This window comes from Dufourea novaeangliae, unplaced genomic scaffold (assembly GCF_001272555.1).
Source record: "Dufourea novaeangliae isolate 0120121106 unplaced genomic scaffold, ASM127255v1 scaffold11, whole genome shotgun sequence".
Taxonomy (NCBI): domain Eukaryota; kingdom Metazoa; phylum Arthropoda; class Insecta; order Hymenoptera; family Halictidae; genus Dufourea; species Dufourea novaeangliae.
The window spans coordinates 1,563,118-1,586,116 of record NW_015373895.1 but is presented as its reverse complement, the minus strand read 5'-3'; the positions used below and the strand labels follow the sequence as shown (position 1 = coordinate 1,586,116).

General features: G+C 35.0%; 2 protein-coding genes across 2 annotated transcripts in view; both read right to left on the bottom strand.

Moving 5' to 3' along the window:
- The window catches only part of LOC107190665 (sodium/potassium-transporting ATPase subunit beta-2-like), a 28,324-nt gene extending 25,832 nt beyond the window's left edge, over nucleotides 1-2,492 (bottom strand). The window contains exon 1 of the mRNA XM_015579512.1: nucleotides 2,059-2,492. Coding sequence (XP_015434998.1) covers nucleotides 2,059-2,206 — 148 coding nt within the window. The 5' untranslated portion in view covers nucleotides 2,207-2,492. The remainder of the gene's footprint in view (nucleotides 1-2,058) is intronic.
- A 4,899-nt stretch (nucleotides 2,493-7,391) lies between these two features.
- On the bottom strand, nucleotides 7,392-11,554 carry LOC107189928 (sodium/potassium-transporting ATPase subunit beta-1-like). Its single transcript, XM_015578623.1, has 7 exons — nucleotides 11,414-11,554; nucleotides 10,493-10,673; nucleotides 10,314-10,430; nucleotides 8,614-8,786; nucleotides 8,435-8,530; nucleotides 7,574-7,739; nucleotides 7,392-7,492 (listed from the first exon to the last, which is right to left on the bottom strand). The coding sequence occupies exons 1-7, from the start codon at nucleotides 11,552-11,554 to the stop codon at nucleotides 7,392-7,394; spliced, it is 975 nt and encodes a 324-aa protein (XP_015434109.1).
- Between the last annotated feature and the right edge of the window lie 11,445 nt (nucleotides 11,555-22,999).

Genomic DNA, 22,999 nt, shown 5'->3' with positions numbered 1-22,999 from the left:
CATCGGTGATATTCAAGGTTAGGTAAAGTGGATATTTTAAACAGTGAATAGTTTAGTTCATTTTAAATTCTGTGTAGAAATATGAAAGTAAAATAACCCTTTGGCTTCATTAACCTTCTTTTTTATTTACTTTCAGTTCATTCTTAGAGTTTAAAGTGATCTCCCATACGTTTATGGTCATAAATGTTTTTTTTATCTCTTGTTACAATACCATTTATTTAGCCACCTTATTTTCATTGTCAAGAAATATTCGAGGTACATTCATGGTTAAAATATTGGACCAGTGCAAAAGCTTTAGATGGGTTTTATTCTAAACGAGTAGATTAAGAATAATTTTAATTACAATTTAACAATAATATAAAGAAATACATAATCATTCTTTTATGACATGTGTAGTTTCTATGGAAATTTTTATTCTAATAAACAAATTTTTGAATATCATTATTTATTGAATTTATATAATTAAATTATAAATTTACAGTGTACCACAGCGTGTGATTCACAGACCAGCTTCTCCAAACAGATCATAAGTGCTCTTTACGGTGTTCGAAGCGTTCAGTCTTTTCCTTTTTTGAATTTTTTTCAAAAGCTCAATTTTTATTTTACTTTAAACACTAAAACACTGAATCGCGTTAATTTTTGTTCTATACAACTAATTGTCGAATCAACTAAATTTTGTCCAATGCCTGTTATAAAGTGCTGGCTACAAGTTTTATGCAAGATTTGCTACAAACAACTTGCACGCACATTGGCAGCAAATTGGCAGCAACACATGCGGAAAATTGGCTTACGCAAACCTTGTTTCGGTTTTGCCCTCAATTTGACATAAGTCCTTTTGCAAGACTTTCTGCCAATTTGCTTTACAGTTGCCTGCAAAACCAAAGTCATATGCGGAAACAGATGGCTATGGTTTTTTTGAAAATTTTTGTCATTTATTGCTGGCAATTTACTCGAAATTTGTATACAACTGGTTATCAGGGTGTGTTATACTGACACCGTCTAAAAATATATTAACACAATTGTTCCGTGTTTCCTCAAAACTATCACAATCATATCTGCCCAAAATTTCATCAAAACTTTTGCATTGACCCAATACAAGCTTAAAATTCTTCATTTTATAGAACAGTACACACTCGCTCGGAAAGTTAACCCTTCCTTTCATTATGCATTTCATTAAATTATTATTAATTCAATTTCTCAGAGCAAAACGCCCTCAGAGCAAATCCCTCAATGTTCTATCGACTCTATTTCCTCTTACTCAACATTGGTGATATTCAAGGCTGGGTAACCTACATATTTTAAACGGTGAAGTTCATTTTAAATTCTGTATATATATTTGGTCTAAGAAACTTTTGCACTTGCCTAATACAAGTTTCGTCTTATTCGCATTTGCTGTAGCACAAAAAGCATCAGATCGTTTTTACACGTATGTCCTCAATTGTGCTTAGATGAGCATTGGTCGTCAAAAAGTTACCCAGTTAGATACCGGTTAAATTAACATTGGAAATGTTTTGTCTCTAAATCTTACCCCAGCTGGGACGCTATTTATTCCCGGTGCCCTTTCATTCTGCGTTTGGCAGAGCACGAGCATCGTCTTGCGACGCACTCACCGTTCCGAACACAAACATAAGTACACGTGTTTACGCGTGCCTCAATTGACGTATTAAACCTTCGCGGGCCCGTTACTTTACACGAACAAAGGAAGTTCAAGGCGCAGGGAAGACTGAGTAGGTACCGCAAGGTCAACCCGGTGACATGTAGCAAACCCAAAGAAGAGCTGTGTAATTCTCGGTATTTGATTTAGGCGTTCAACTCCGTCTCACGCCTACCTCGGTGACACAGAGGGCAACCATGTTAAAGGCGACGGTCTCGTAAAAGCCGAATGTTCAAGAGCGCTGGCCAATTTCCGCTAAAGAATCATCCCGTTTCTCGCGTACTTATCTAGACGAGCGTTGAAGCTTCTATGCGCGGAAAGAATGATATTGTTGTCCGCGGGCCCACCTCGATTCACGATAAATCAAGTTAAAAAACCAAAAAACTTTTAACAAAGTTAATTACCCCATTTCTTTCCCGTGTGACCACAGTAAGTGCCCTCGGCGGGATCGTGAATGTAATCTCGAACGGCCATCCATTTCGTCTTCGATTCGGGCACTCTATTGTAATCGAACTCGTAAGGGTCCTTCTTCAGTTGCGTTTTGCCGGGCATGCTGTCGAACCGTTTTGACTTTCCGTAACTCGCGATACTCTCACTCGGAACTGGCTTCGCGATGGAGCTGTCCTTAACTCGTGCATAAAGTCACCGTACGCGCGCGATGGGATGCAGTGGCAGGTCCGTGGTAAATATATATTCTCGAGAGTTTAAAGGAAGGAGTAGGTACAACGGCCTCGCGACTGCTCGACGAGGTTGCAAATCCTCTCGAACGGAAGGTGCTCGGGCCGTAGTTTGCCGCGAAGTAAAACGGAACGGTATCGCGCGTAGTCAGTCTCGTTGGCAAGACTACGATCGACTGGGGACCCCTACGTCTACCGATCGAGCGGTGGGAAATGTTGTGATACATGTGTGTACACATCAGGAGCCGCACAGTCCCCCGCCTTATGCCCGAATCACACTTGTCGCCGGCGAGCGTTTGGTTTCCTCATCTGCTAGAGATGATGTGCAAAAACACTAATAATGATTTATCATTAGACGCGGATTTTTCTGCAAAATTAAATTTTCTAAAATAATTTATAAAGACAGGAGCAAATGTAGAAATTTAGTTTTCCTCTTAAATGTCTTATTGGGTTTAAAATAAAGCAAAAAAACTCGTTGAATCCAATGAGAGTTCTGCCTTTTATTGTATTTCACAGAGCCCTATAGGCTACAAATGCATAAAACCCGCAGTCTATTTATCACAGTGATCGCAGAATCACGATCATGGTCGTGATTTAACTTCATTTGTGTCCGTGATAATGATTTTTTTATCTTCAGTGAAATTTCTCACTGTGATGTGAATTCTTAAAAGCAATCTTTAAAGAAACACATATTCAATATGATTTGAAAATGAATTACATTAATATTTACGTTTTGATAAATCAGTAGAAAAAATTCAATTATAAAAGAATGATTTGCTATAATTATACAACATATATTGTTGATTAGAATTTATAATCCTTAATTTATTCATTATTCATCATTGTTACTCATTATTCCTTTACTTTATACTATACGATGTAACTACATAGCATTTTTGTTTTTATGTAATTAATATAAAATACACAAGTTTGTGACGCGGGCAAAGAATTGTTGTTATATTCTCCACTAATCAGAGACGATCATGAAAAATCACAAATCACTTTGAAAAATCACCGCGATTGGGAACGAATGTGATCGAATCAATCGTGATTTACATGTAGCAGTTTACGCCATCTCTAGTTTCCGCGGTATTCCTTCGTATCAGCGATTAGCTGCATGATGTAACTGTTCTCGTTGACCGTATCTTATCGAGGGAATTATACGACTACGATCGTAGTTTTGTGTAATTTAGTGGGCCATAAATTGGTTTCAGCAGATCTCTTTACCATAAAATATTTATTACAAAAATATTTATTACAAAAATATGTGTGAACATATATTGTTTAGCTAATATTGTCTGTGAATAGTGTCTACTTCCTATTTTCCATTCATTTAATTATATATGATATTTTCTATTTTTCAACACGTGTATAACTATTGTTCTTCCTGCGGTGATCATGTAAACATGTTTGATTGAATACGTTCTATCACAAGTAGTACGGGTGATTATTTACTTAAATGTTATTAACAATTTTTATTATTTGGTTCTGCTTTATTAAATTAAAAGTGGTGTAACAATGAGGTTTTTTGAAGCAGAATTTATTATACACATTATACAATGCTATTGTGAAGAATACATCAAGCAAAATAAAGGGACGACAGAAAGGAAATCAAAATCGTTTTATGTTGAAGAAAAGTGAATACAGTAATGCTTAGTCAGACCGTCTAATTCACGAAAAACATGTGACTGGTTTTTCTTATTTTTTTTTATATTACGTCAATGTTCACTGTTAGTCCACTATTAGGTCATCCCACTCGAAGTCGGAAAAAAAAATTAATTGAATTTATCGCTGTCTCGAAGCACATCTTATCCAAGTTTCAACCAAATCCGAAATATTATTACAACAAACTACTCCTGAGTCTGGCTTGGCGTGACTCTATTCTCATTAGTGAAAATTGTCATTGTCCATTCCGATTTCGAGAATGTTTTCAGTGATAAAAGACAAAACTTTCATTGAATTCAACGAGATTTCTATTTTATTCTGAACTCAATACAGTACTTCAGAGGAAAAATAAATTTCTACATTTGCTCCTGTCTTTATAAATTACTTCAGAAAATGTTATTTTGCATAAAAATCCGTAGTCTACTTATTATATACTCCAACAGAATGGTGAAAGTTACTGACAAGCTAAATGGCTATTTAAATTTTAATGGAAATAATAATTAACTAAGTTTTACGCCATGAACCTGAGGTAGTAAGTACAGTTCTATCAAAAGACTGGATTGTTCGACATTTTTAGATTACACTTACGTGTTCAGCCGAAGTCAATACCTTTCCAATGCTGTGATAAAACTTTCTCAAAAGTGTTTATGACTGCGGTAGCTGAACGATCGAGAATATTAACACAGCTTAATTAGCTGGTTGACAATCGAAGATCTCCTATGGACACCTGTCTCACTAATTCCTCTTAACTCATATCTTGATAAGTAAACGAGCCGTAAAAAGAATATAACCATCGAATAATAATAAAAGAAAGTTATTGTAAAATAGTAATTATTACCATTAAATTAAATAATTAATTATGGAAATTATTCCTTCACAATACTTCATAAAAAACGAACAGAGTTAATAATCCAATGATTTGACTAGACTCCTAATATGAGTGTAATAGAAATCTCCATCATAGGATCAAGGTTTACATAAAGGTGTTAATTACTTCAAGTATTATATTAAAGACGTGAATAAATCATGGTTTTATGGTCATAGACTACCATGGGAATTAATTACATTCACGAATAACCATTACGATTTACAATTCTTCCTCATGAAGAGTTCATTTTATTCTTAACGATACCAAACATTACGGCGTTAAAAATTAATTTTACTATTTTCTTACATAAGACGAACATTGTAAAATATACACACATAGTATGATGTGATACTCGTTTTCATTACATTAAATTACTATGAAATAAAAAAGAAATAATTAAATAAATAAGACAATCTGAAAAACCATAAAATTATTTTAAATATGTGGGAGTTTATATGCCAATGCAGAAAGTGTTTCAGCTAACTTGATCACCTCGAATAATGACTTAACGGTACACTTTATGAAAATGTTGAGGCATGGAAATTAAATGGCATCAAGAGGCACATCTTACAAGATATGTGCTCTTTTTGTGGGTGGAGGCATTTCGGAGATTTCAAGGTCACCTTAATTTTTGTTAAGATAATTACCTACTTTTTGTACCATACATCGATAGAGTATCAAATTCTAAGTACGAATGTGTTGACCTTCATACATTCTAAATCTAATAGATAACGAGATATTTACAAAATAATCACTGTATTGAAATCACTGTATTGAAGTTGAGGGGCACCAGTTCGAGCTATAGCTTCCAGATAGTAACCAGGAACTTCTACCGAAACGTAATTTAAATAATTAAAAAGTAATGAAACCGGTATTATACCTTTATTATACCGGTATTTTCGGTCGTACCTTCGCCCTAAATAATCCTATACGTATAAGCTCTACCCTTATAGAAACCGAAAAAATACCGGTATTTATTTCGGTTTTCGGTAATATATCGGTATCGGTATAGCTTTGATAGTGTAATATCGGTATCAAAATCATACCAGTTTAAGTCTTAGAATTAATAACTACGTATTACAAATTATTTTGTCAATACCTCGTTAACTATTAAGTTTAGGTTATATGAAGGTCAACACATTTTTATTCAGAATTTGTTACTCTAGTCGATCTATGGTAGAAAACATACGTCATTTCGTTAAAAAAAATCAAGGTGACCTTGAAATGTTTGAAATGCCTCCACCCACAAAAAAGCACGTACCTTAAAAGATGTGTCCCTTGGTTCCATTTAAATTCCACGCCTCAAAATTTTCATAAGTCATTATTCGAGGTGATCAAGTTAACTGAGACACCCTGTATTGTTTGAAACTGACTTGTATCAAAAGCAATATGGTGGGCATGCAGGGATTAAATGTTTGTACCCATCCCCCATATACTCATATCACCCTTATGTCGGTTTGCAATTTGAAATTTTAATAACAGTTTATTATTATCGTTAACCGCTAAATTAAATTGTGATATTAACGCGATACGATGCACCGTAGTGTAGTTTACATGAAATTAATAGACCTATCAGATGTTATCTCCACGGTTATACACAGAATAATGACTGTATGTATCGGAAACGCTCAAGGTCACATTATTTCGCATGTTTTTTTTGTCACGAGGTTTAAACGTAACTAAGATCACGCTTTGCTGTAAATTGGATTTCACGGATTGAAGGAAGGATGATTATTTACAAAAGGAGTTTGTTGTATATTTTATCGTTTAGAGTAGACGTTGCAAGGTTTACTTTTTATATTAGGAATGTACGAAACGAGCTGTGTTATGTCAGTTGAAATTTCTACAAATTAGTTAACGTGTCTATTAATTACTCTGTCTAATTTAATGTCTAATTATTTTTCAAAATTCGATAGGATTATAATTACGTAATATGGAAATAATGTTTTATTAATAATGTCCTTATTCAAATGACAGTTTATACGAACAACAAAGCAAATAAATATTTGTTATTTAAATAGTTGCTAGTTGAAACTTATAATTGATATGTTTCCCATACTTTGCATTATATGGTATTCACAGTCAAATAATACACATAATAATAAAATGGTGCCGTTTGTTAACAAACCACAGATTTCATGCCTTTTGACTTTTGAAAGTATAATACATTGAATACTACAGTAAAATTAATAAAATTCGCATTGTATTTTAAAGTAACGAATTAATACAGCACTTTAAAGTAGATATTTACGTAACCGTAGATTTAACAAATTAGTAAATATTGTTAATAAATTCATAAATAAATCTTCCACAATTTTACTTGGATTATTCGTCAGAATAAATATTTATACCAATACTTGTATCGATTTCAAGCATATAGATATCATTTTCATTAAGTAAACGAAGTTATTTCATTCTTTGGATTCGTTTCACGAAAAGTCATCCACATTCTTCTGTCTAAATGATATTAAAAAATTATTACTGACATTTTATCTAATAACTGCATAAATTTTATTTTAAGTTATATTTACCAGTCATCTATTATTATTTGGAAGTCTAATGAGTAATGAGATCGTTGTTCGATGTTGAAGGCCCATAAATTGCATTCAACCGTGACCAATCTGTTTGCTGTAATATACACAACACTAGTATGCATCATGATTTAAGGTACATTTTATTTGGTAGAGAAATTTAGATGATTTTTCTTACGTGTTAAATTCTGGAAATGTAACGCAACAATGGGCGAAAGATAATCTTGCTGGCCGGTAAACGGAAAATATTCAATTGGAAACCCAGGACTTGGAATGTAATCTATTTCTCCAATATGCTCTTTATCAACGCTGTTTGCACCGTCGCAAGATAACCAAATGTAAAACTACAACAAAGTAACTTCAATGCTATTTTGCAACACGAAGGTTACAATTTATATACATTTAGTCACAAAAGCATCTGCCCACTCCATACGTAATAACAAATTTCGCATATTTAAGTGATGTTAAAATTCGAAATATTAATTAGAATTTCTATAATTATAAATTTTGATTAATATACTTAAGGTTAGAATATATTCAATTCAGAAGTGATAAATAGTTTATTTTAAGAAAGTATTGTCCTTAAAAAAAGAAGCTAAAAATAATATTTAATAAATTAATATTCTATCAGATGTACCCACGATCATACTCTCATCTGCATTAATAATTAAATATTAATATAATAATTTTTTTCCGACGGTCGGTGTATACGTATATATTTTCTTTTTTCACTGCCTAAAATAGGAATACCTACCTTTTTTAAATGAGATGTGTAAAATTTCCAAGTTGAATGCATTCTATTGTATATTAATCAAGGTTTGTGATAATAAAAATTTGAACTGTGAATTCTGATTCTAAGGTCAAAGTGATTAACTCCATTTGTTTAATTTTTTCAAATTTTAATGGTGCCGCACCACTTGATTGGTGCTTAACTAATTATATTTAAAATAAATCCTAAATGTAAGTTTTATAGAGTTAATCACTTTCGCAAATTAACGAAAATCTTGAACATTTTCTTCCAGTAGTTGTGTAAACGAACCTTTTCTGACGACTGTATCGCCATCTTTAAGTTATTCGGCATATTCTTAGGCAAACGCGAGGATTGATTATAATAATCGGGTACCCAATCGAACCTCTGCAGCATTTACATGTATAAGTATAATATGAAGGAACCAACTTATGTTATATTTATGTTGTATAAATATTGTTAAAAATTACCTTATTGAATTTGACAAGAACACAGGGTTTCAAAGGTTTTGAGTATCCGTACGGATATCTACTGCATACCCCGAGACTTTTTGTATCAAAGAAACAAGGCCTCCTCGTACGATTGAATTCATAATTTTGGTGTTGACAATTGACATTATATTTCGATACATTTGCATTGTACTCTAAAATGAAACAATAGACAAGTACTACTCTATATACCTATACATGAACGCTGATACTTCTTGAGAGAGAATTGAAAATTAAGAAAATACCTAACATATTAGGTCCACCAATAAATAGTCTTTCTAGCCTTTTCTTCTTTCAAAATTACAGTGAAGATTAAACAACGATGACAAATATCACTGAAACGGCGTATGCATCCGATGTTCTCGAAAATAAGTATTAAATTTGACGAAATGCCGTGGATTATTTCTTGGTACACTTAATACAATTCTGTTCGTAAATGATTGGATACAGTTATGTTACCCTAGTAGCATTTATGGTTGGCCAATGGTATTCAACAGTTGGGAGTTAGTTGAGATATAGTTAGTGGTTTTGCTTACAAATTCCAAAAATAGGGCCTACGACGACAAAGTTATGACAATTTGCCAACGAATATCCAATGTTGGGCGTACAATTATTATAGTTGGTTAATTAACAAGAAACTTACAATGATAATACAACATTGGCCCACTCAAAGTTTGCCAACATTTAAATATCGTTTTAAAGACGTCAGAAACGTTGCTACAACCAAAAACTTGTTAGTATATTTCAAATTGATTTTTTTACTTTCTTATTTATGAATATATTCACAATTTGTTACTATCGCGCAACACGTTTGGCATTTGACATTTTGTGAAAATAGTGTCAGGGGATAGAAGGTTGGAAATAATTTATAATAATTAGCTACATGTATAAATTGTACATAATAAATTGTAAAGTTTACTTTTCTGGTAAAACACTTGTTTACCTGTTTAATTATTATAAGAAGTAATTATTATAAATATTATTTCCAGTGTTATGCTCCTTCAAATATTTGTAAAGGATTTTATGGAAGTGTAGTATAGCCAACTGTCTTCCTATTGTTGGTTTATTGTAGATACTCAACAATTGGCCCTACAAAAAGAAACCTCCAGTTGGCCCTTCGTAGTATAGTGACGTGGGCCCTACGTTGGGTATGATTGTTGGCCCAGTTGCAAAAAGGGTGACAATTCTAACTGTTGGCCAACCAATAGTGCATCAAAGGCCCATTAAAATGCTAACAGTAATTGCTACGAGGGTACTGAATGTAGAATCAAAATAAACAAATGTTATAAAAGCGTATACATTATAAAATAAACAAACTTTTATGAATTCTCTACACTCTAGTCTAGAGAACGTGTAACTCATATTTTGAGTTCTAAACAATCTTAAATTTTCTTTATACAGGGTGTGACAAAAATGTTGAAAGACCCGGAAATGGGAAACTCATAAGGTGATTTGAAACAAGTTTTCCCTTAGCTAACGTTATAGCAGAAACTCTGCCGGCAGATTCGCGCTCTGATTGGCCGGGGTTTTTCGTTAATATCTCGTTAACAAAGTCTCGGATAACATTTTTGCGATGGAAAAACTTGCTTTAAATCATCTAACGAGTCTCCCAGTTCCGGGTCCTCCAACATTTTTATTACACCCTGTATAAGCAATGCTAATATACATATGTATTTGTATACCTCGGAGGAAATCCGTTAAGGCTTGAATATATCTTTTTGGTCTAGCTTTGATGCTTGAATTGTTCACCGAAATGATTGGCGATGATGCCGATATACTTCTTGGTTTAAACGCTATTCCTTCAAAAGAATTGCATTTAATACCGGTAGTATTACTTGTTCGAATAATGCTTTCCACTTACCTGGACTACCGAATTTCCGAAGTGAATTGAAATACTTCGGCATTAATATGGATCTTGTAGCTGGGTCAGTGTACTGAAAGAACGGTTTGTCCAACTTGGAAACAAAATCCACACTGATCTTCATTTGAAGCGCGAATATTGCTCCCAACACGGAGAAGAAACACAAATAGAACAGTCCTAGCTGTGCTAAATTTTAAAAGAATGTTTTACATCGAACTTAAAGTATTCGAATGCCTTCGACTTAAACGTTAGTGTTGAAACGAATAAAGCTACGAACACGAATTGATATTACACCATGTGTAATACGGCAAAAAGAAGTAAATGCCGTAACACGAAAAAACAACAGAAATATAACAAGTAAATGCGTTATAAACCACAAATATGTCCTTGCATATATCGGCGTTTATTTTAACTTTTCCATCCGTTCTGGGATAAATAATTATCGTTTGCTAATTATTTGTAACATACAAAATCATCATGCAATAAGATTATTGTCCTCCGATAATTTTTAAAATCCTCTAGTTTCTATCACTTTTCCTTCACGGCTATTAGTGTTTTTTTTTAATTAATTGAAATAATAATGTGCCACGGTATGAAACTGAAAGAACCTTGAGCTCATGTGTGTTCTGTGTTGTGCAATCAAAATACGACGTGAAAACGTAAAAGTTTAAAAGAAATAATTCAGATATTTGATTAAAAAAGAACCTTGGAAAAAGATTCGTTTTTTCGTGACGAGCAACAAAAGATACAAAAAACCGGATGACGATAAATTGATGTAACACATTGTTGCTACGTCTTTAATATTTCCCACGGCATTTAAAGATTGTGTAAGCAAAACACGTTCGTAACCGAAAATACGGATTTGTTAAAATCGAATAAAAGCATCGAGACAAATGTTAAATGCGGTAACCTCTATTTCACATTACCCCATTCTTTTCCTGTTCTACCGAGGAATGCTTTTCGTTTCTTGTTCCAGATAAACCGTAGAATATTTCCAAAGGCTCCTAAATCAGGTTGAGGTATACGACTCTCGTAATATTTGTCGTCGTGTAATATAACCATTTCAAAATTAATCTTATAGCTCCGAACACAAATTTTTATGCAGGTTAATATGAGATTTTCGACGTTTTGAAGGTAGCTGCATTCTGTTGATATAGAAAAAATGGATATGCAACGTAAATATTTTCCATGGATACCTTTTTACCTATTATGTAAATACTTGTTTTAAAGTATGTAATTTACATATTTAAAGATATACAGGGTGTTCACGCTATTAGTTACCAGTGTTTTTCTCGTAAGTGGTAGGTCTGTGAGAAAAATTGGATAGGACAAAGTAATTATTTGTTATACGATGACTTGAACAGATTTTTTAAATTTGCCTTTCGTGTAATAGCTACAATTTGGTTTATTTCACTTGAAAGCGGTTGTCGAAACGAGTTCAGCGACCTCCAACACAATATTGTTTAAGGTCACTGAAATACAACATAAAGGAAATATTTTGAAAAAAATTTATGTATTATAAAAAATTGTATACCACTACATTTACTATTACCTGCATTGGGGACAATGACGAAATTCTATTGTTGGGCTGTCCCATCAGTCCTTGCAATTTACAACCAGTTTTATTTTTATTTTGTATTTATGGAAACTTAATTTCTATTCTACGATGTAATCACCGCTTGATAATGATCAATAGCATTCAGCTATATGCTCGGCAAGGTATGAATGTCTTTCTCTCAGAAAAATCGGGGCTGGGATGCGAAAAAATCACCAATATACTTTTTGAGAGTGGTATAATTATCAAATTTCTTGCCCAGATGCGACTTCTCTCAGAAAAATCGGGGCTGGGATGCGAAAAAATCACCAATATACTTTTTGAGAGTGGTATACTTATTAAAGTTCTTGCCCAGATGCGATACGGTACGAACATCACGGTAAATAATGCCACACGGTGCGAACTTCACGGGAAATGATGCCAGACGATGCGAACTTTATGGGAAATGATGCGAACCGATGCGAACTTCACGGAAAATGATGCGAACTTCACGGAAAATGATGCGGTCACGGTACGAACATCACGGTAAATAATGCCACACGGTGCGAACTTCACGGGAAATTATGCGAACCGATACTAACTTGACGGGAAATAATGTGAACCGCTGCGATCTTGATGGGAAATGATGCGAACCGATGCGATCTTGACGGAAAATGATGCAAACCGATGCGATCTTGACGGGAAATGATGCGAACCGATGCGAACTTGACGGGAAATGATGCGAACCGATACGAACTTTACGGGAAATGATGCGAACCGATACGAACTTTACGGGAAATGATGCGAGACGTTGCGAACTTCACGGGGAATGATGCGCACCGATGCGAACTGGACGGGAAATGATGCGACACGGTGCGAACTTGACGGGAAATGATGCGAACCGATGCGAACTTCACGGGAAATGATGCGAATCGATGTGAACTTGCCGGAAAATGATGCGAACCGATGCGATCTTGATGGGAAATGATGCGAACCGATGTGAACTTGCCGGGAAATGATGCGAACCGATGGAATCTTGATGCGAACCGATGCGAACTTCACGGGAAATGATGCGAACTGATGCGAACTTCACGGGAAATGATGCGAACCGATGTGAACTTGCCGGGAAATGATGCTAACCGATGCGATCTTGACAGGAAATGCGAAACAATGCGAATTTCACGGGAAATGATGCAAACCGATGCGATCTTGACGGGAAATGATGCGAACCGATGCGAACTTCACGGGAAATGATGCGAACCGATACTAACTTGACGGGAAGTAATGCGAACCGTTGCGATCTTGACGGGAAATGATGCGAACCGATGCGATCTTGACGGGAAATGATGCTAACCGATGCGATCTTGACGGGAAATACGAAACGATGCGAATTTCACGGGAAATGATGCGAACCGATGCGAACTTGACGGAAAATGATGCGAACCAATGCGAACTTGACGGGAAATGCTGCGACAGCAGATGTCGTTTAAGAGCTCGGAACACATGAAAGTCCGAAGCTGCGATGTCCGGGCTGCACGGTGGATGGAGCACAATCGAATATCCCACACCCCAGATAGCACATGACGCCTTAAAGACACCTCTTTTACGGTTATTTTAGGTCTATGGTGTCTTTAAACCATCTTCAAGGCGTCATGTGCTATCTGGGACAGTACCGGGCAAATGAATTCAGACAAAGACATTTTTCGTTATATTTGTTGTTATGGTGATGTTACTAAAGTTCTGCCCTGCAGTGTGTTTACGATTATTCCGACGCAAGCTTTCATAAAAGTTACACGGAGCTACCTTACGTATCACAAAATATAAAAGAAGTTTTATCTGTATATAGCTAGACAAAAGTATTCGGACGTTTCATTCACAATCATAAATTGTAATCTGAAACAAGAACTTCACGAGAACATTATAGTTATACCTTTATTTTATCCATTCTCGGATGGCACGAGGTAAAAATTCAGCAAAAATTTTAAAACGAAACATCATAGACGGCTCAAATGGAGCGCAATCATCCATAGTTTCGTGATGTACGGACATCCTCAAATAGACGGTATATTCAGCAAAATATACAATTTATTCGAGGAAGACATTTAGAAAATATATCAGTATGGGAGATCTAAGAAAATAACAATTACAAAAGACAGACGGTTTGGATCGGTCTGGGCTTATTTAGGCTAGCGGGATGGTTTCAGCAATGATTCGCTTGGCGTGGAATGATCCGTATATCATGTGATAATAGGACGTTATCTTGTCAGATACACCTCATGCACCGCCAAGCAAAACAGTTGTCCACTTCAGAATTCCTTCCCAGAAGACAGTCCGGAAAAAACAATAGTCCCATTACATGCTACGATATCCTGCCCAGATAGCATATGATTCCTTGAAGACGACTTAAAGGCGCCTTAGACTTAAAAGTGCCGTAAAATGGGCGTCTTCAAGGCGTCATGTGCTATCTGGGTGTGGTGTTGATCATAGTTTTTTTCCTCAAATCAGTTTATTTACTGGGCCCTGCATCATCCAATTATTATGTATTTTGACCTTTCCAGCTGTATGTAAACATTTCAATCCTGACTGTGAGATAAATCAAACGGTGCGTAACTAACTGCGACTAATATGACACCGTTCGTATTATTATTACGGGATGCTTACAAGAAGCATAGGACTACTACAAAACGGTCGATTCTTTTTTTTTCAATAACCATTTTCAATTTCCAAATGTCTACGTGTACATGATTACAAGACAGATTTAAATTAAAATTATGCGATCACAAAATAATAAGAAACAAAATATCGGAACGGAAATTATTCGTAAGAGTTGAATTAACATACTTTTGCAAGTATAAATAATATGTAAATCGCCAATTTTGTCATAATTATTTAAATCGCAGGTAAGAAAATGGTAACTACGTGTTGTTTATTAAACCGATCATTACGTTTGTTTCCTTCCTATTTCTGTTTTTATTTTTAACATTTAAGTATAAAGAACGATCATAATAAATAAATATGGTAATAAAAGGAATACGTAGGAACTTATTGATTTACTGCGAAAAAATAATTCATTCCTGCGTTCACATACATAGATTTTTAAAGTAGACATTCGTTTCCCACACTAGTTGGGGCTGTGAGGGCCAGAATTCCAGGAACCATGCAGGTATCGGTCATCAGTTACCCGAGCGCTTTCCCCACCACTCGGCCGTTCAGTCGAGCGACGCAACTACATATAGCGGTTAAATTAATTATCTCCGTTATTTTTAGAGATATCAGAAAAGTTTATTCACAGATGTTGATCAATATAAAGAGGGCTATTACTTAGCAGTAACAAGTTTTTCGTAGGTGGAGTATCTTCTAAGTTTTCAAAGTTAATTATGTTATTTTTATTAATGATATTGAAATATTATGAAACAAATACTTTCATTACATAAATCAATTCTTCCAAACATTCTGCGTAATAAAGTAATAAGGTATTATGTGAAAAAGGTAATAATTCGTGACATATTTTACATAAAAAATTTGAAATATGTCACGAATTGTTATGTAACTCCTACTCAACCTACAAGAAAGTTATTATTGCTATATGAAATGAAATTGCTACCAATATTCATACAGTTGTCCGCGAAGTTGTTGTTCAAACAAAACATTCAAATATGTCGTTGAATTCGTCTTCAAATGCTTAATGAAACGACAGTAAACAAAATATGTAGTTCCATTGTAAAAAAGTTACATTGGTATTAGAATCTAAGTAAATAACAATAATAGAAAAATTCAAATATTCTATTAAGTTTACTTCATGAAATCAAACAGTTTTCATATGAAACATTCCTTGACATTTTCAATGGTTACAAAAATAATAGCGTGTATATAGTTAAACCGGATATTCTGTACATATTATTTTACCATTTTTTCAGTTTCTATGGTTAAACACCTTAAAGATATATAATATTCTTATTCTTCACTCTAACTATGTTATATCTTATACTTGTTGTGTAATTTTTACAGGTTTAGCTGCTTACATAAGTATTTATATTCATTATGAATGAAGAATAATACGAAATGTAGTTGATTATAACTGAAAGTATCTAAAAACATAGCAACATTTCATTAAAACAGTATTATACACACTGCGTTTTTCGTGATGAGATATGCGAGTTAAACGCGACACCGTATGTGTTCCGGCCTGGGCGTGCTGGGCGCAGAGTCGGTACACGCGCGCGGAGAGAAATACGTGTGAGCAAGGGGTATGGCTTTCGTGCAGATAACGGTAGCGCAGCAAGCGAATGTCTACTATACACCTCACACACACGGGGTCCCTGGCGTCTACATAGGGGGTTCTAGGACCCCTCGATCGCACCACACAGGGTCTCTGGCACCTCGTGCGGGGGTTCTGTAACCCCACGATCTCACCACCCGGGGCTCTGGCGTCTCCAGCGGGGGTTCTGTGACCCCACGATCTCACCGCACGGGATGTCTAGCGCCACCGGGAAATAGTTGGCGCCGAATATTAACGTATCTGTCCGTTCGCTGTAAAGTAGACGTATTAGAAAGGAGTCTTGGGTTTCAGTCCCGACGGACCTATTGGTTTTTTTTCGCGTACAAAAAAGTTATTGCGCTTAATATTGTTTTTATGAATATGTATATGTATTATTATGTACATTTGAGTAAATTATTTTATTATTCCATTGTTATTACAACAGTTTAACAGTGACAACGAACGCATGTATATTTTCAAATATCGGACTAACAGTATATTTTTATTCTATATTATTACATATAAGTGAGTAATACGTATCAAAAACGTAATCGAAACACAGATTTTTATTACATCACAAACATCGCATAAAAGATATTTCGTTATATTGACATTTGTAATAATTATGGATGTTGCGGGGAAATCTATTGACATTATGGAACATATAACGAAATATCACTGTAACACTTAAAAAAGTTTTAAAGTTCCATTTATATCATTGTCCTGTGAAAATGTTCATACTTCCAGCAGCATTCATATTCCAATCAAAGAATTTACAGAATAAGGAAAAGGAATCTAAAGTAATTTTCAGTAGTTCCATACATCTTTATCTCGAATAATTTTCTAAAACATTCAAAGTACTAGACATTTTTACACTTTGAATTTCATATCGATTTCTAAAATAATCCTAGTTCGATGTAATATAGAACGTGGTTTTATGAGATAGATTAGAAGTTCGCAGCCATTAGCTCGATATTGTCTTCAGTTTATAGTACTTTACCGATGACAATACCGATTGCCCCCGAGGCCTCACCACGAGGAGGTTGCTGCGAGTGGAGGCCCAAGGCAAGTAGATGGAATCACAAGTTCTACATCTACCCACCTTTCACAATAAACCTTATAAATAATTTAAATCTTAACTATCTAATACTATCGCTACTAAAATCCCTCCGCGGATGACTTCTTTCTTGAGCCTAAACCTATAAAAAACTAAGTTCCCTCGTCGGTTGTCTTCGTTCTTCAGCTTAGAACTAATATTATCGTAATATTCTAATTAATACGACTTAACGCTATTAATACAAAATAACTTTAACTAAACGCAACGTATTCGCTAATACTCAAACGAAAGAGATAGACGGAATGGAAAAAGTTCCATCGATCATTTCATTTACGCACCTAATATACCAAGCAGTTATTAATTCTACGATGAACCACGTTAAACTACAGTATGAACAAGTATCGCGATAAAAGTGTTGTCGCCAGAACCTGGTTTAAGAAAATAGGAAAGACGGGCGCAACCTCGCAAACCCGAATCCATCTCTCACTTTCCAGGCCCTTTGGGCTGGTCACCTACGTACCAGACCCGAGCACAGGTCATGACCAAGTATGGTAGTGCAAGCGAGATCCCCTGTAAAACAGAGTCCTTTTACGGAGCAGACTCCCGACTACCCCGTAGGCGGGTACATTGTACCCAGGCGCGCACGAGCCTTTACTCCAAATCCTACTTACCAGGCAAAGACTAAACACGTCCGATATCTGGCTTCTCAATAGAAACCAGAGGGATCGGCAAACAGTCTTAGTGCACAGGCCCACTGCCCGTACCATAATAGGTACAGACCCACTGCCCATACCCCAAGTCTGTGTAGAGAAATCAACGAGCAAAATGAATTAATAATAACTTGGTATGCACAATGGCTGATCACAATTTAAGTCTATTAACCCTTTGCACTCGAGGCCTTTCTCGCTCGGATGAACCAGCAACTCGAGACGATTTTCCGCATATCTGGTGAATTTCTTACAGCTAACTTAAAATGATTTCACACACAAATTAACGTATAAAACTTTTATATTTTAATATTTTATGTATTTTTATACATCAAAGAAGGAAATTTGTTAAACATTAAGCTCTATATCGTTGCTTTGTATGATATTTTATAAAACAGTCTCCAAGATGCATCCGCGGTTTGTCGGGGCAAGTATCGCAATAATATGTGGTTTGGTGTCTTTCGCCAGGCTTATTCCGTTAACAACAAACCTTGCAATCCTTCCTAACTCCTGTTAGCATAACATGTAGCTGCCCATTCAATCGAACTTCATCAAAACTGCAGGTCGAAGTAGAAGCTCGATGTCGTGTCTGGCGAAAATCTCCTCTCAATTTGTCAACCAAAGTTTTTTTTTACATACTGCTTTCGCGTTCACTCTCTATTACCCTGATTTTTCGCCTTTTTACACCTCTTACTTCATCACTGCTTTCCTCCTCTCTATCGTCAAGTGTTATACAGGGTGTAACAAAAATGTTGCCCGACCCGGAAAGGGGGCACTCAAGGGGTGAATTGGAACAAGTTTTTCCTCAGCGACAATGTAATCTGAGGCTTCGTTACCGAGATATTGACGAAAAACCCCGACCAATTAGAGCGCGAGTTTGCCAGCCGAGTTCCTGCGGTAGCGTTGGCTACAAATTGCAGCGCGTATAATAGTATCATCCCTTTTACAATGCGAATTGTTAATAGTTATAACAGATAGAAATCGAGATATACAGAAACTTGCAAGATATGGATCGTTTTAGGAACTTTCACGTGGAATAAATTTTATTTTATTGTAAATTATTTGATTGCTATCAATATTCTATTGTCGAAAATATTTAATGTATTGTTATTTAATTTCATACAAATTGAGGTAAGAGAAAAATTCTATTCTATAAACTGGGCCAATTTTCCGGAAACTGATCGATTAACATACGCCAATTACCCGCTGTCTCATGGTTGTATCAGGTATATAGATTCTTTAAGGAGTTTGTTAAGTGGTACATTCATCTTTTAAATTGGATTACTGCACATGTATATTCCCGTCAAGTCGTATTAGTCAGGGATCTACTGCTCTGACCAATCAAGCGCGAGTCCCCGAAGATAGTCGAATGAATCGCTCGGGACTGGCCGAATATAACTGAAGTGTCATTCGTTTCGAAGAAGTTGACGCGATACGACGTAGAAGTTGTTTGCTCGTGCCAAAGTGAGTGTTTGACAATTACCTTTCATCTTTATTCATGTATATTAATTACTAGTACCTTCATTAGCTCTCTATCGTTACTGTCCTTTAATATTTGTAACATGTAAGATGTAGATATGGTAATCAAGTTTTACAAGTAAATAATTTGTATTATTTCGCGAGAGATATTAAATATTAATTATTTTATTTAAATGAGTTTAACTATGTTTTGTACATAAGTGTCGAACAAATTTGTTAGAAAGTAAGAATTTTTCGATCGGCTTTCGATTGTTATCAATCTTGACATTGGCTTCGTCTACAAGAATGAGAGATATGTTAGTTTCCCAGATCATGCTTCCCATCAAGTAAAATCTGAATAAATTTAGTATTTTCTATAAACACGTTAACGGACATTTGATAAGTTATCTTTTAGATGAGTGACAAAATACATACGTATATATTTTTGGTGTTATGTTTTTCAAGTGTTACATTCGGCTTTTAAACTGGAGTAGTGCACATGTTTTTTCCCGCCAAGTCGATTAGGCGGGAAGCTACCGCTCTGACCTGACCAATCAGCTACTCGCAATCTCCCGAAGATAGCCGAATGAACTGCTCGAGACCGGCCGAGTGTAACCGAAGTGTCATTCGTCTCGGAGATGTTGACGCAATAAGACGTAGAAGCCGTTTGCTCGTGCTAAAGTGAGTGTATGACATTCACTTTTCATCTCTATTCATATATATTAATTACTAGTACCTTCATTAGTTCTCTATCGTTACTGTCCTCTATTATTTATTCAATATAGACTGAATAATCCCAAATTAATTCGATATCGTAGGTATCGCTTTACTTTTCGGTTTCACTGTGTACCAATTAATATAATGTTTACGTATTTCTGACTCAATTTGAAATTTTTGCTACACACCACGAGTTCAGTAATTGTTCATTTGTAACGTAACTATTCTTAACGTTGTGTAATGACATAGAATGCATGTTTATTTTCTGTTTCAGAGTTTCGGCTTGGAACTACGCACTACCGGCCTGAATATCGTTGAGTCTCTTCAAACGGAATTCAGCGGGAAATTGGTGAATTCTGGTAAGTTATTGTAACATTTATTATAACATTTATTATAACGACAAAGTGACACTTCATTACTTATTTTTATATCGTTTTTAACCGTAAGTGAAATAATCGTGATTTCGTAGTTTGTGTTAAGATCAAATGAGAATTTCTTCGAGCACTTTTTTCAATTCATATATTTAGTTGAAGCATTCAAAATGGCTTCCTTCAATGTTAAAAAATTTAAACGACAATACTTCGAGACATTCAAATTGGAAATGTTTGTGATTTACTGTATCTCGGTCGTGAAATCGTATTAAAATAAACAATTTCTCGTGTCTTTCCATATGAGATTATTGTATTTGCATTTACATACAGATTTGGATATAAATTTGATTAATACAAGCTGTATAGTTTATCATGCTTTGTATCAAAGCATGCGTAACTAATGCAATTTTGGTACTTGTAAGGATTTTCTGAATATGTACAAAAGCAGGATGTGGATTAAATAAAAAAACAAACATGCTTACAGCATAGTTATGTATTATGCTACAACATAATACATAAATATTATAAACTAAATAATTAGCGTGTAACATTTATCAATAATAATAATATTGAGTATAATAAATTTGTCTTGTCTTTTTGTTTTTAGTCAAACACTAAAATGGACATCCTACTGTGAAGTTCCACCAGCAATGACTGTAGACCCTTCTGTCATCGGGTGAGTCTTTGCATGCCTTTTTTATTCCTCCAGTGCCTAATCATGCTATAGGACAATTAGTCCAACATGGCACAGGCAACTGGTTGTATATATGCTAAATTTGGCAGTGAACATGGGTATGCTATCATACCTTCGAGTAGTAACATTGATCAATTGTATTTCTTAGCTAGGGTAGGGTCTTCTTATACATAGAATTTTCTACTACTGATACAATTAATAAACATTTTATAATTGGACAAAGCAGTATTAATACTCGGAATATTCAATGCATATTCTTGAGTGCATTGTATATATGAATCTCTGTAGGCTAGAATATATTGAATATATATATGATGAATGAAACATTAGTGGAGGAATGTGACAACCTCAGACTTCTTCCTTGCACTAACCAATATAATCACAGAATGATAATACAGAATGATATCCAATGAGAATATCATTGCATAGCTTGATCTAATTTCATATTTTGCATGATTGAAAAATTTGATACTTTGCATTAAAAAAAGGTGTTCCATACACACATTATATTAGAGATCATGGATAAGAAGACATTTTGCGATGGGTAGGTGTTTGAGTCAAAGTAACATGGTTGCTAGACTTATGTTATGTGTCTTACAATGGCTTTGACAATGGGATCACCCGTGGGTTGTTCAATATCTAGAGTCAAATATCTTATTAAAGAATCTAGATTAGTTTTTTTGTTTTTAAAAATGAATTTCCAGTAGGGTCTTCTTCTTAATGACTGAATTCTATTAAATTAATAAGTATCCAATCTTTGCTTTACAATTGTTATTAATACAAAGTCGAATCATTTCAGGATTTTCAGGATAATGTCATCCAACAAAGCTCACATTCATCACTGAGTACTCAATAAGATGTCTACGGGCAAAGCTCCACTTGATTCAAGATTCTTGTCTTATACGGAGCCCTTCTATCATCGGGTGAGTCGCATGCTTTTTTATTCCTCTGGTCCCCAATCATGCCGTAGGACGATAGGTCCGAAGCGGCACGGGCGACTGGTTGTATACGTGCTAAATTTGGCGAGTACAGTGAACGCGGATATGCAATCATATCCGCGAGTAGTAACATTGATCTGTTGTGTTCCTTAGCTAGGCTAGGGTCTTCTTGTATGCCATGTTTACAATTAGTAATGCAATTCATAAATATTTTATATTAAAAGTATATTTATGAGTTCAACTTTGAAAGTTTCATATAGAGGTGAATGTGATGCGAACGAAGTCACATTGCTTACTTATAATTTCAATGTCGTCGTCTAAAGGTGTAAAGGATATTTACAGAATATAGAAAATATAATAAATTCACAGTAGTCTACAACTACAGTCAGCTGGTACAAAAATAGTATTGAATTCATTAATGTGTAAAAGAAATTTAGATAATAGATTTGAATATAGAGTAGAAAGAACGGAACCATACCGATATGTTTAAAATAAAGGGGAAAACATATTGGTGCCTTCTTAGCTGAGCATGTTGTAGCAGTTAGCGCAATACCGCGAGACGCGACAGCACGTTTCAAAAACCGGAACCAGTGTTGCAAGACACAAAGGTATCATTTGTATTTGCAAGTTCCATGAATAGTGGAACACGTGTACTGGGAATTGCAATAACGTATCGGTGCATAAAAAGAAGTCGTATTAAGTTATGTCACCTGTGCATCGATATGCACGCCCTAGTGAAAAACCGCGTGTTATGGAACAATTTAACACGTTAT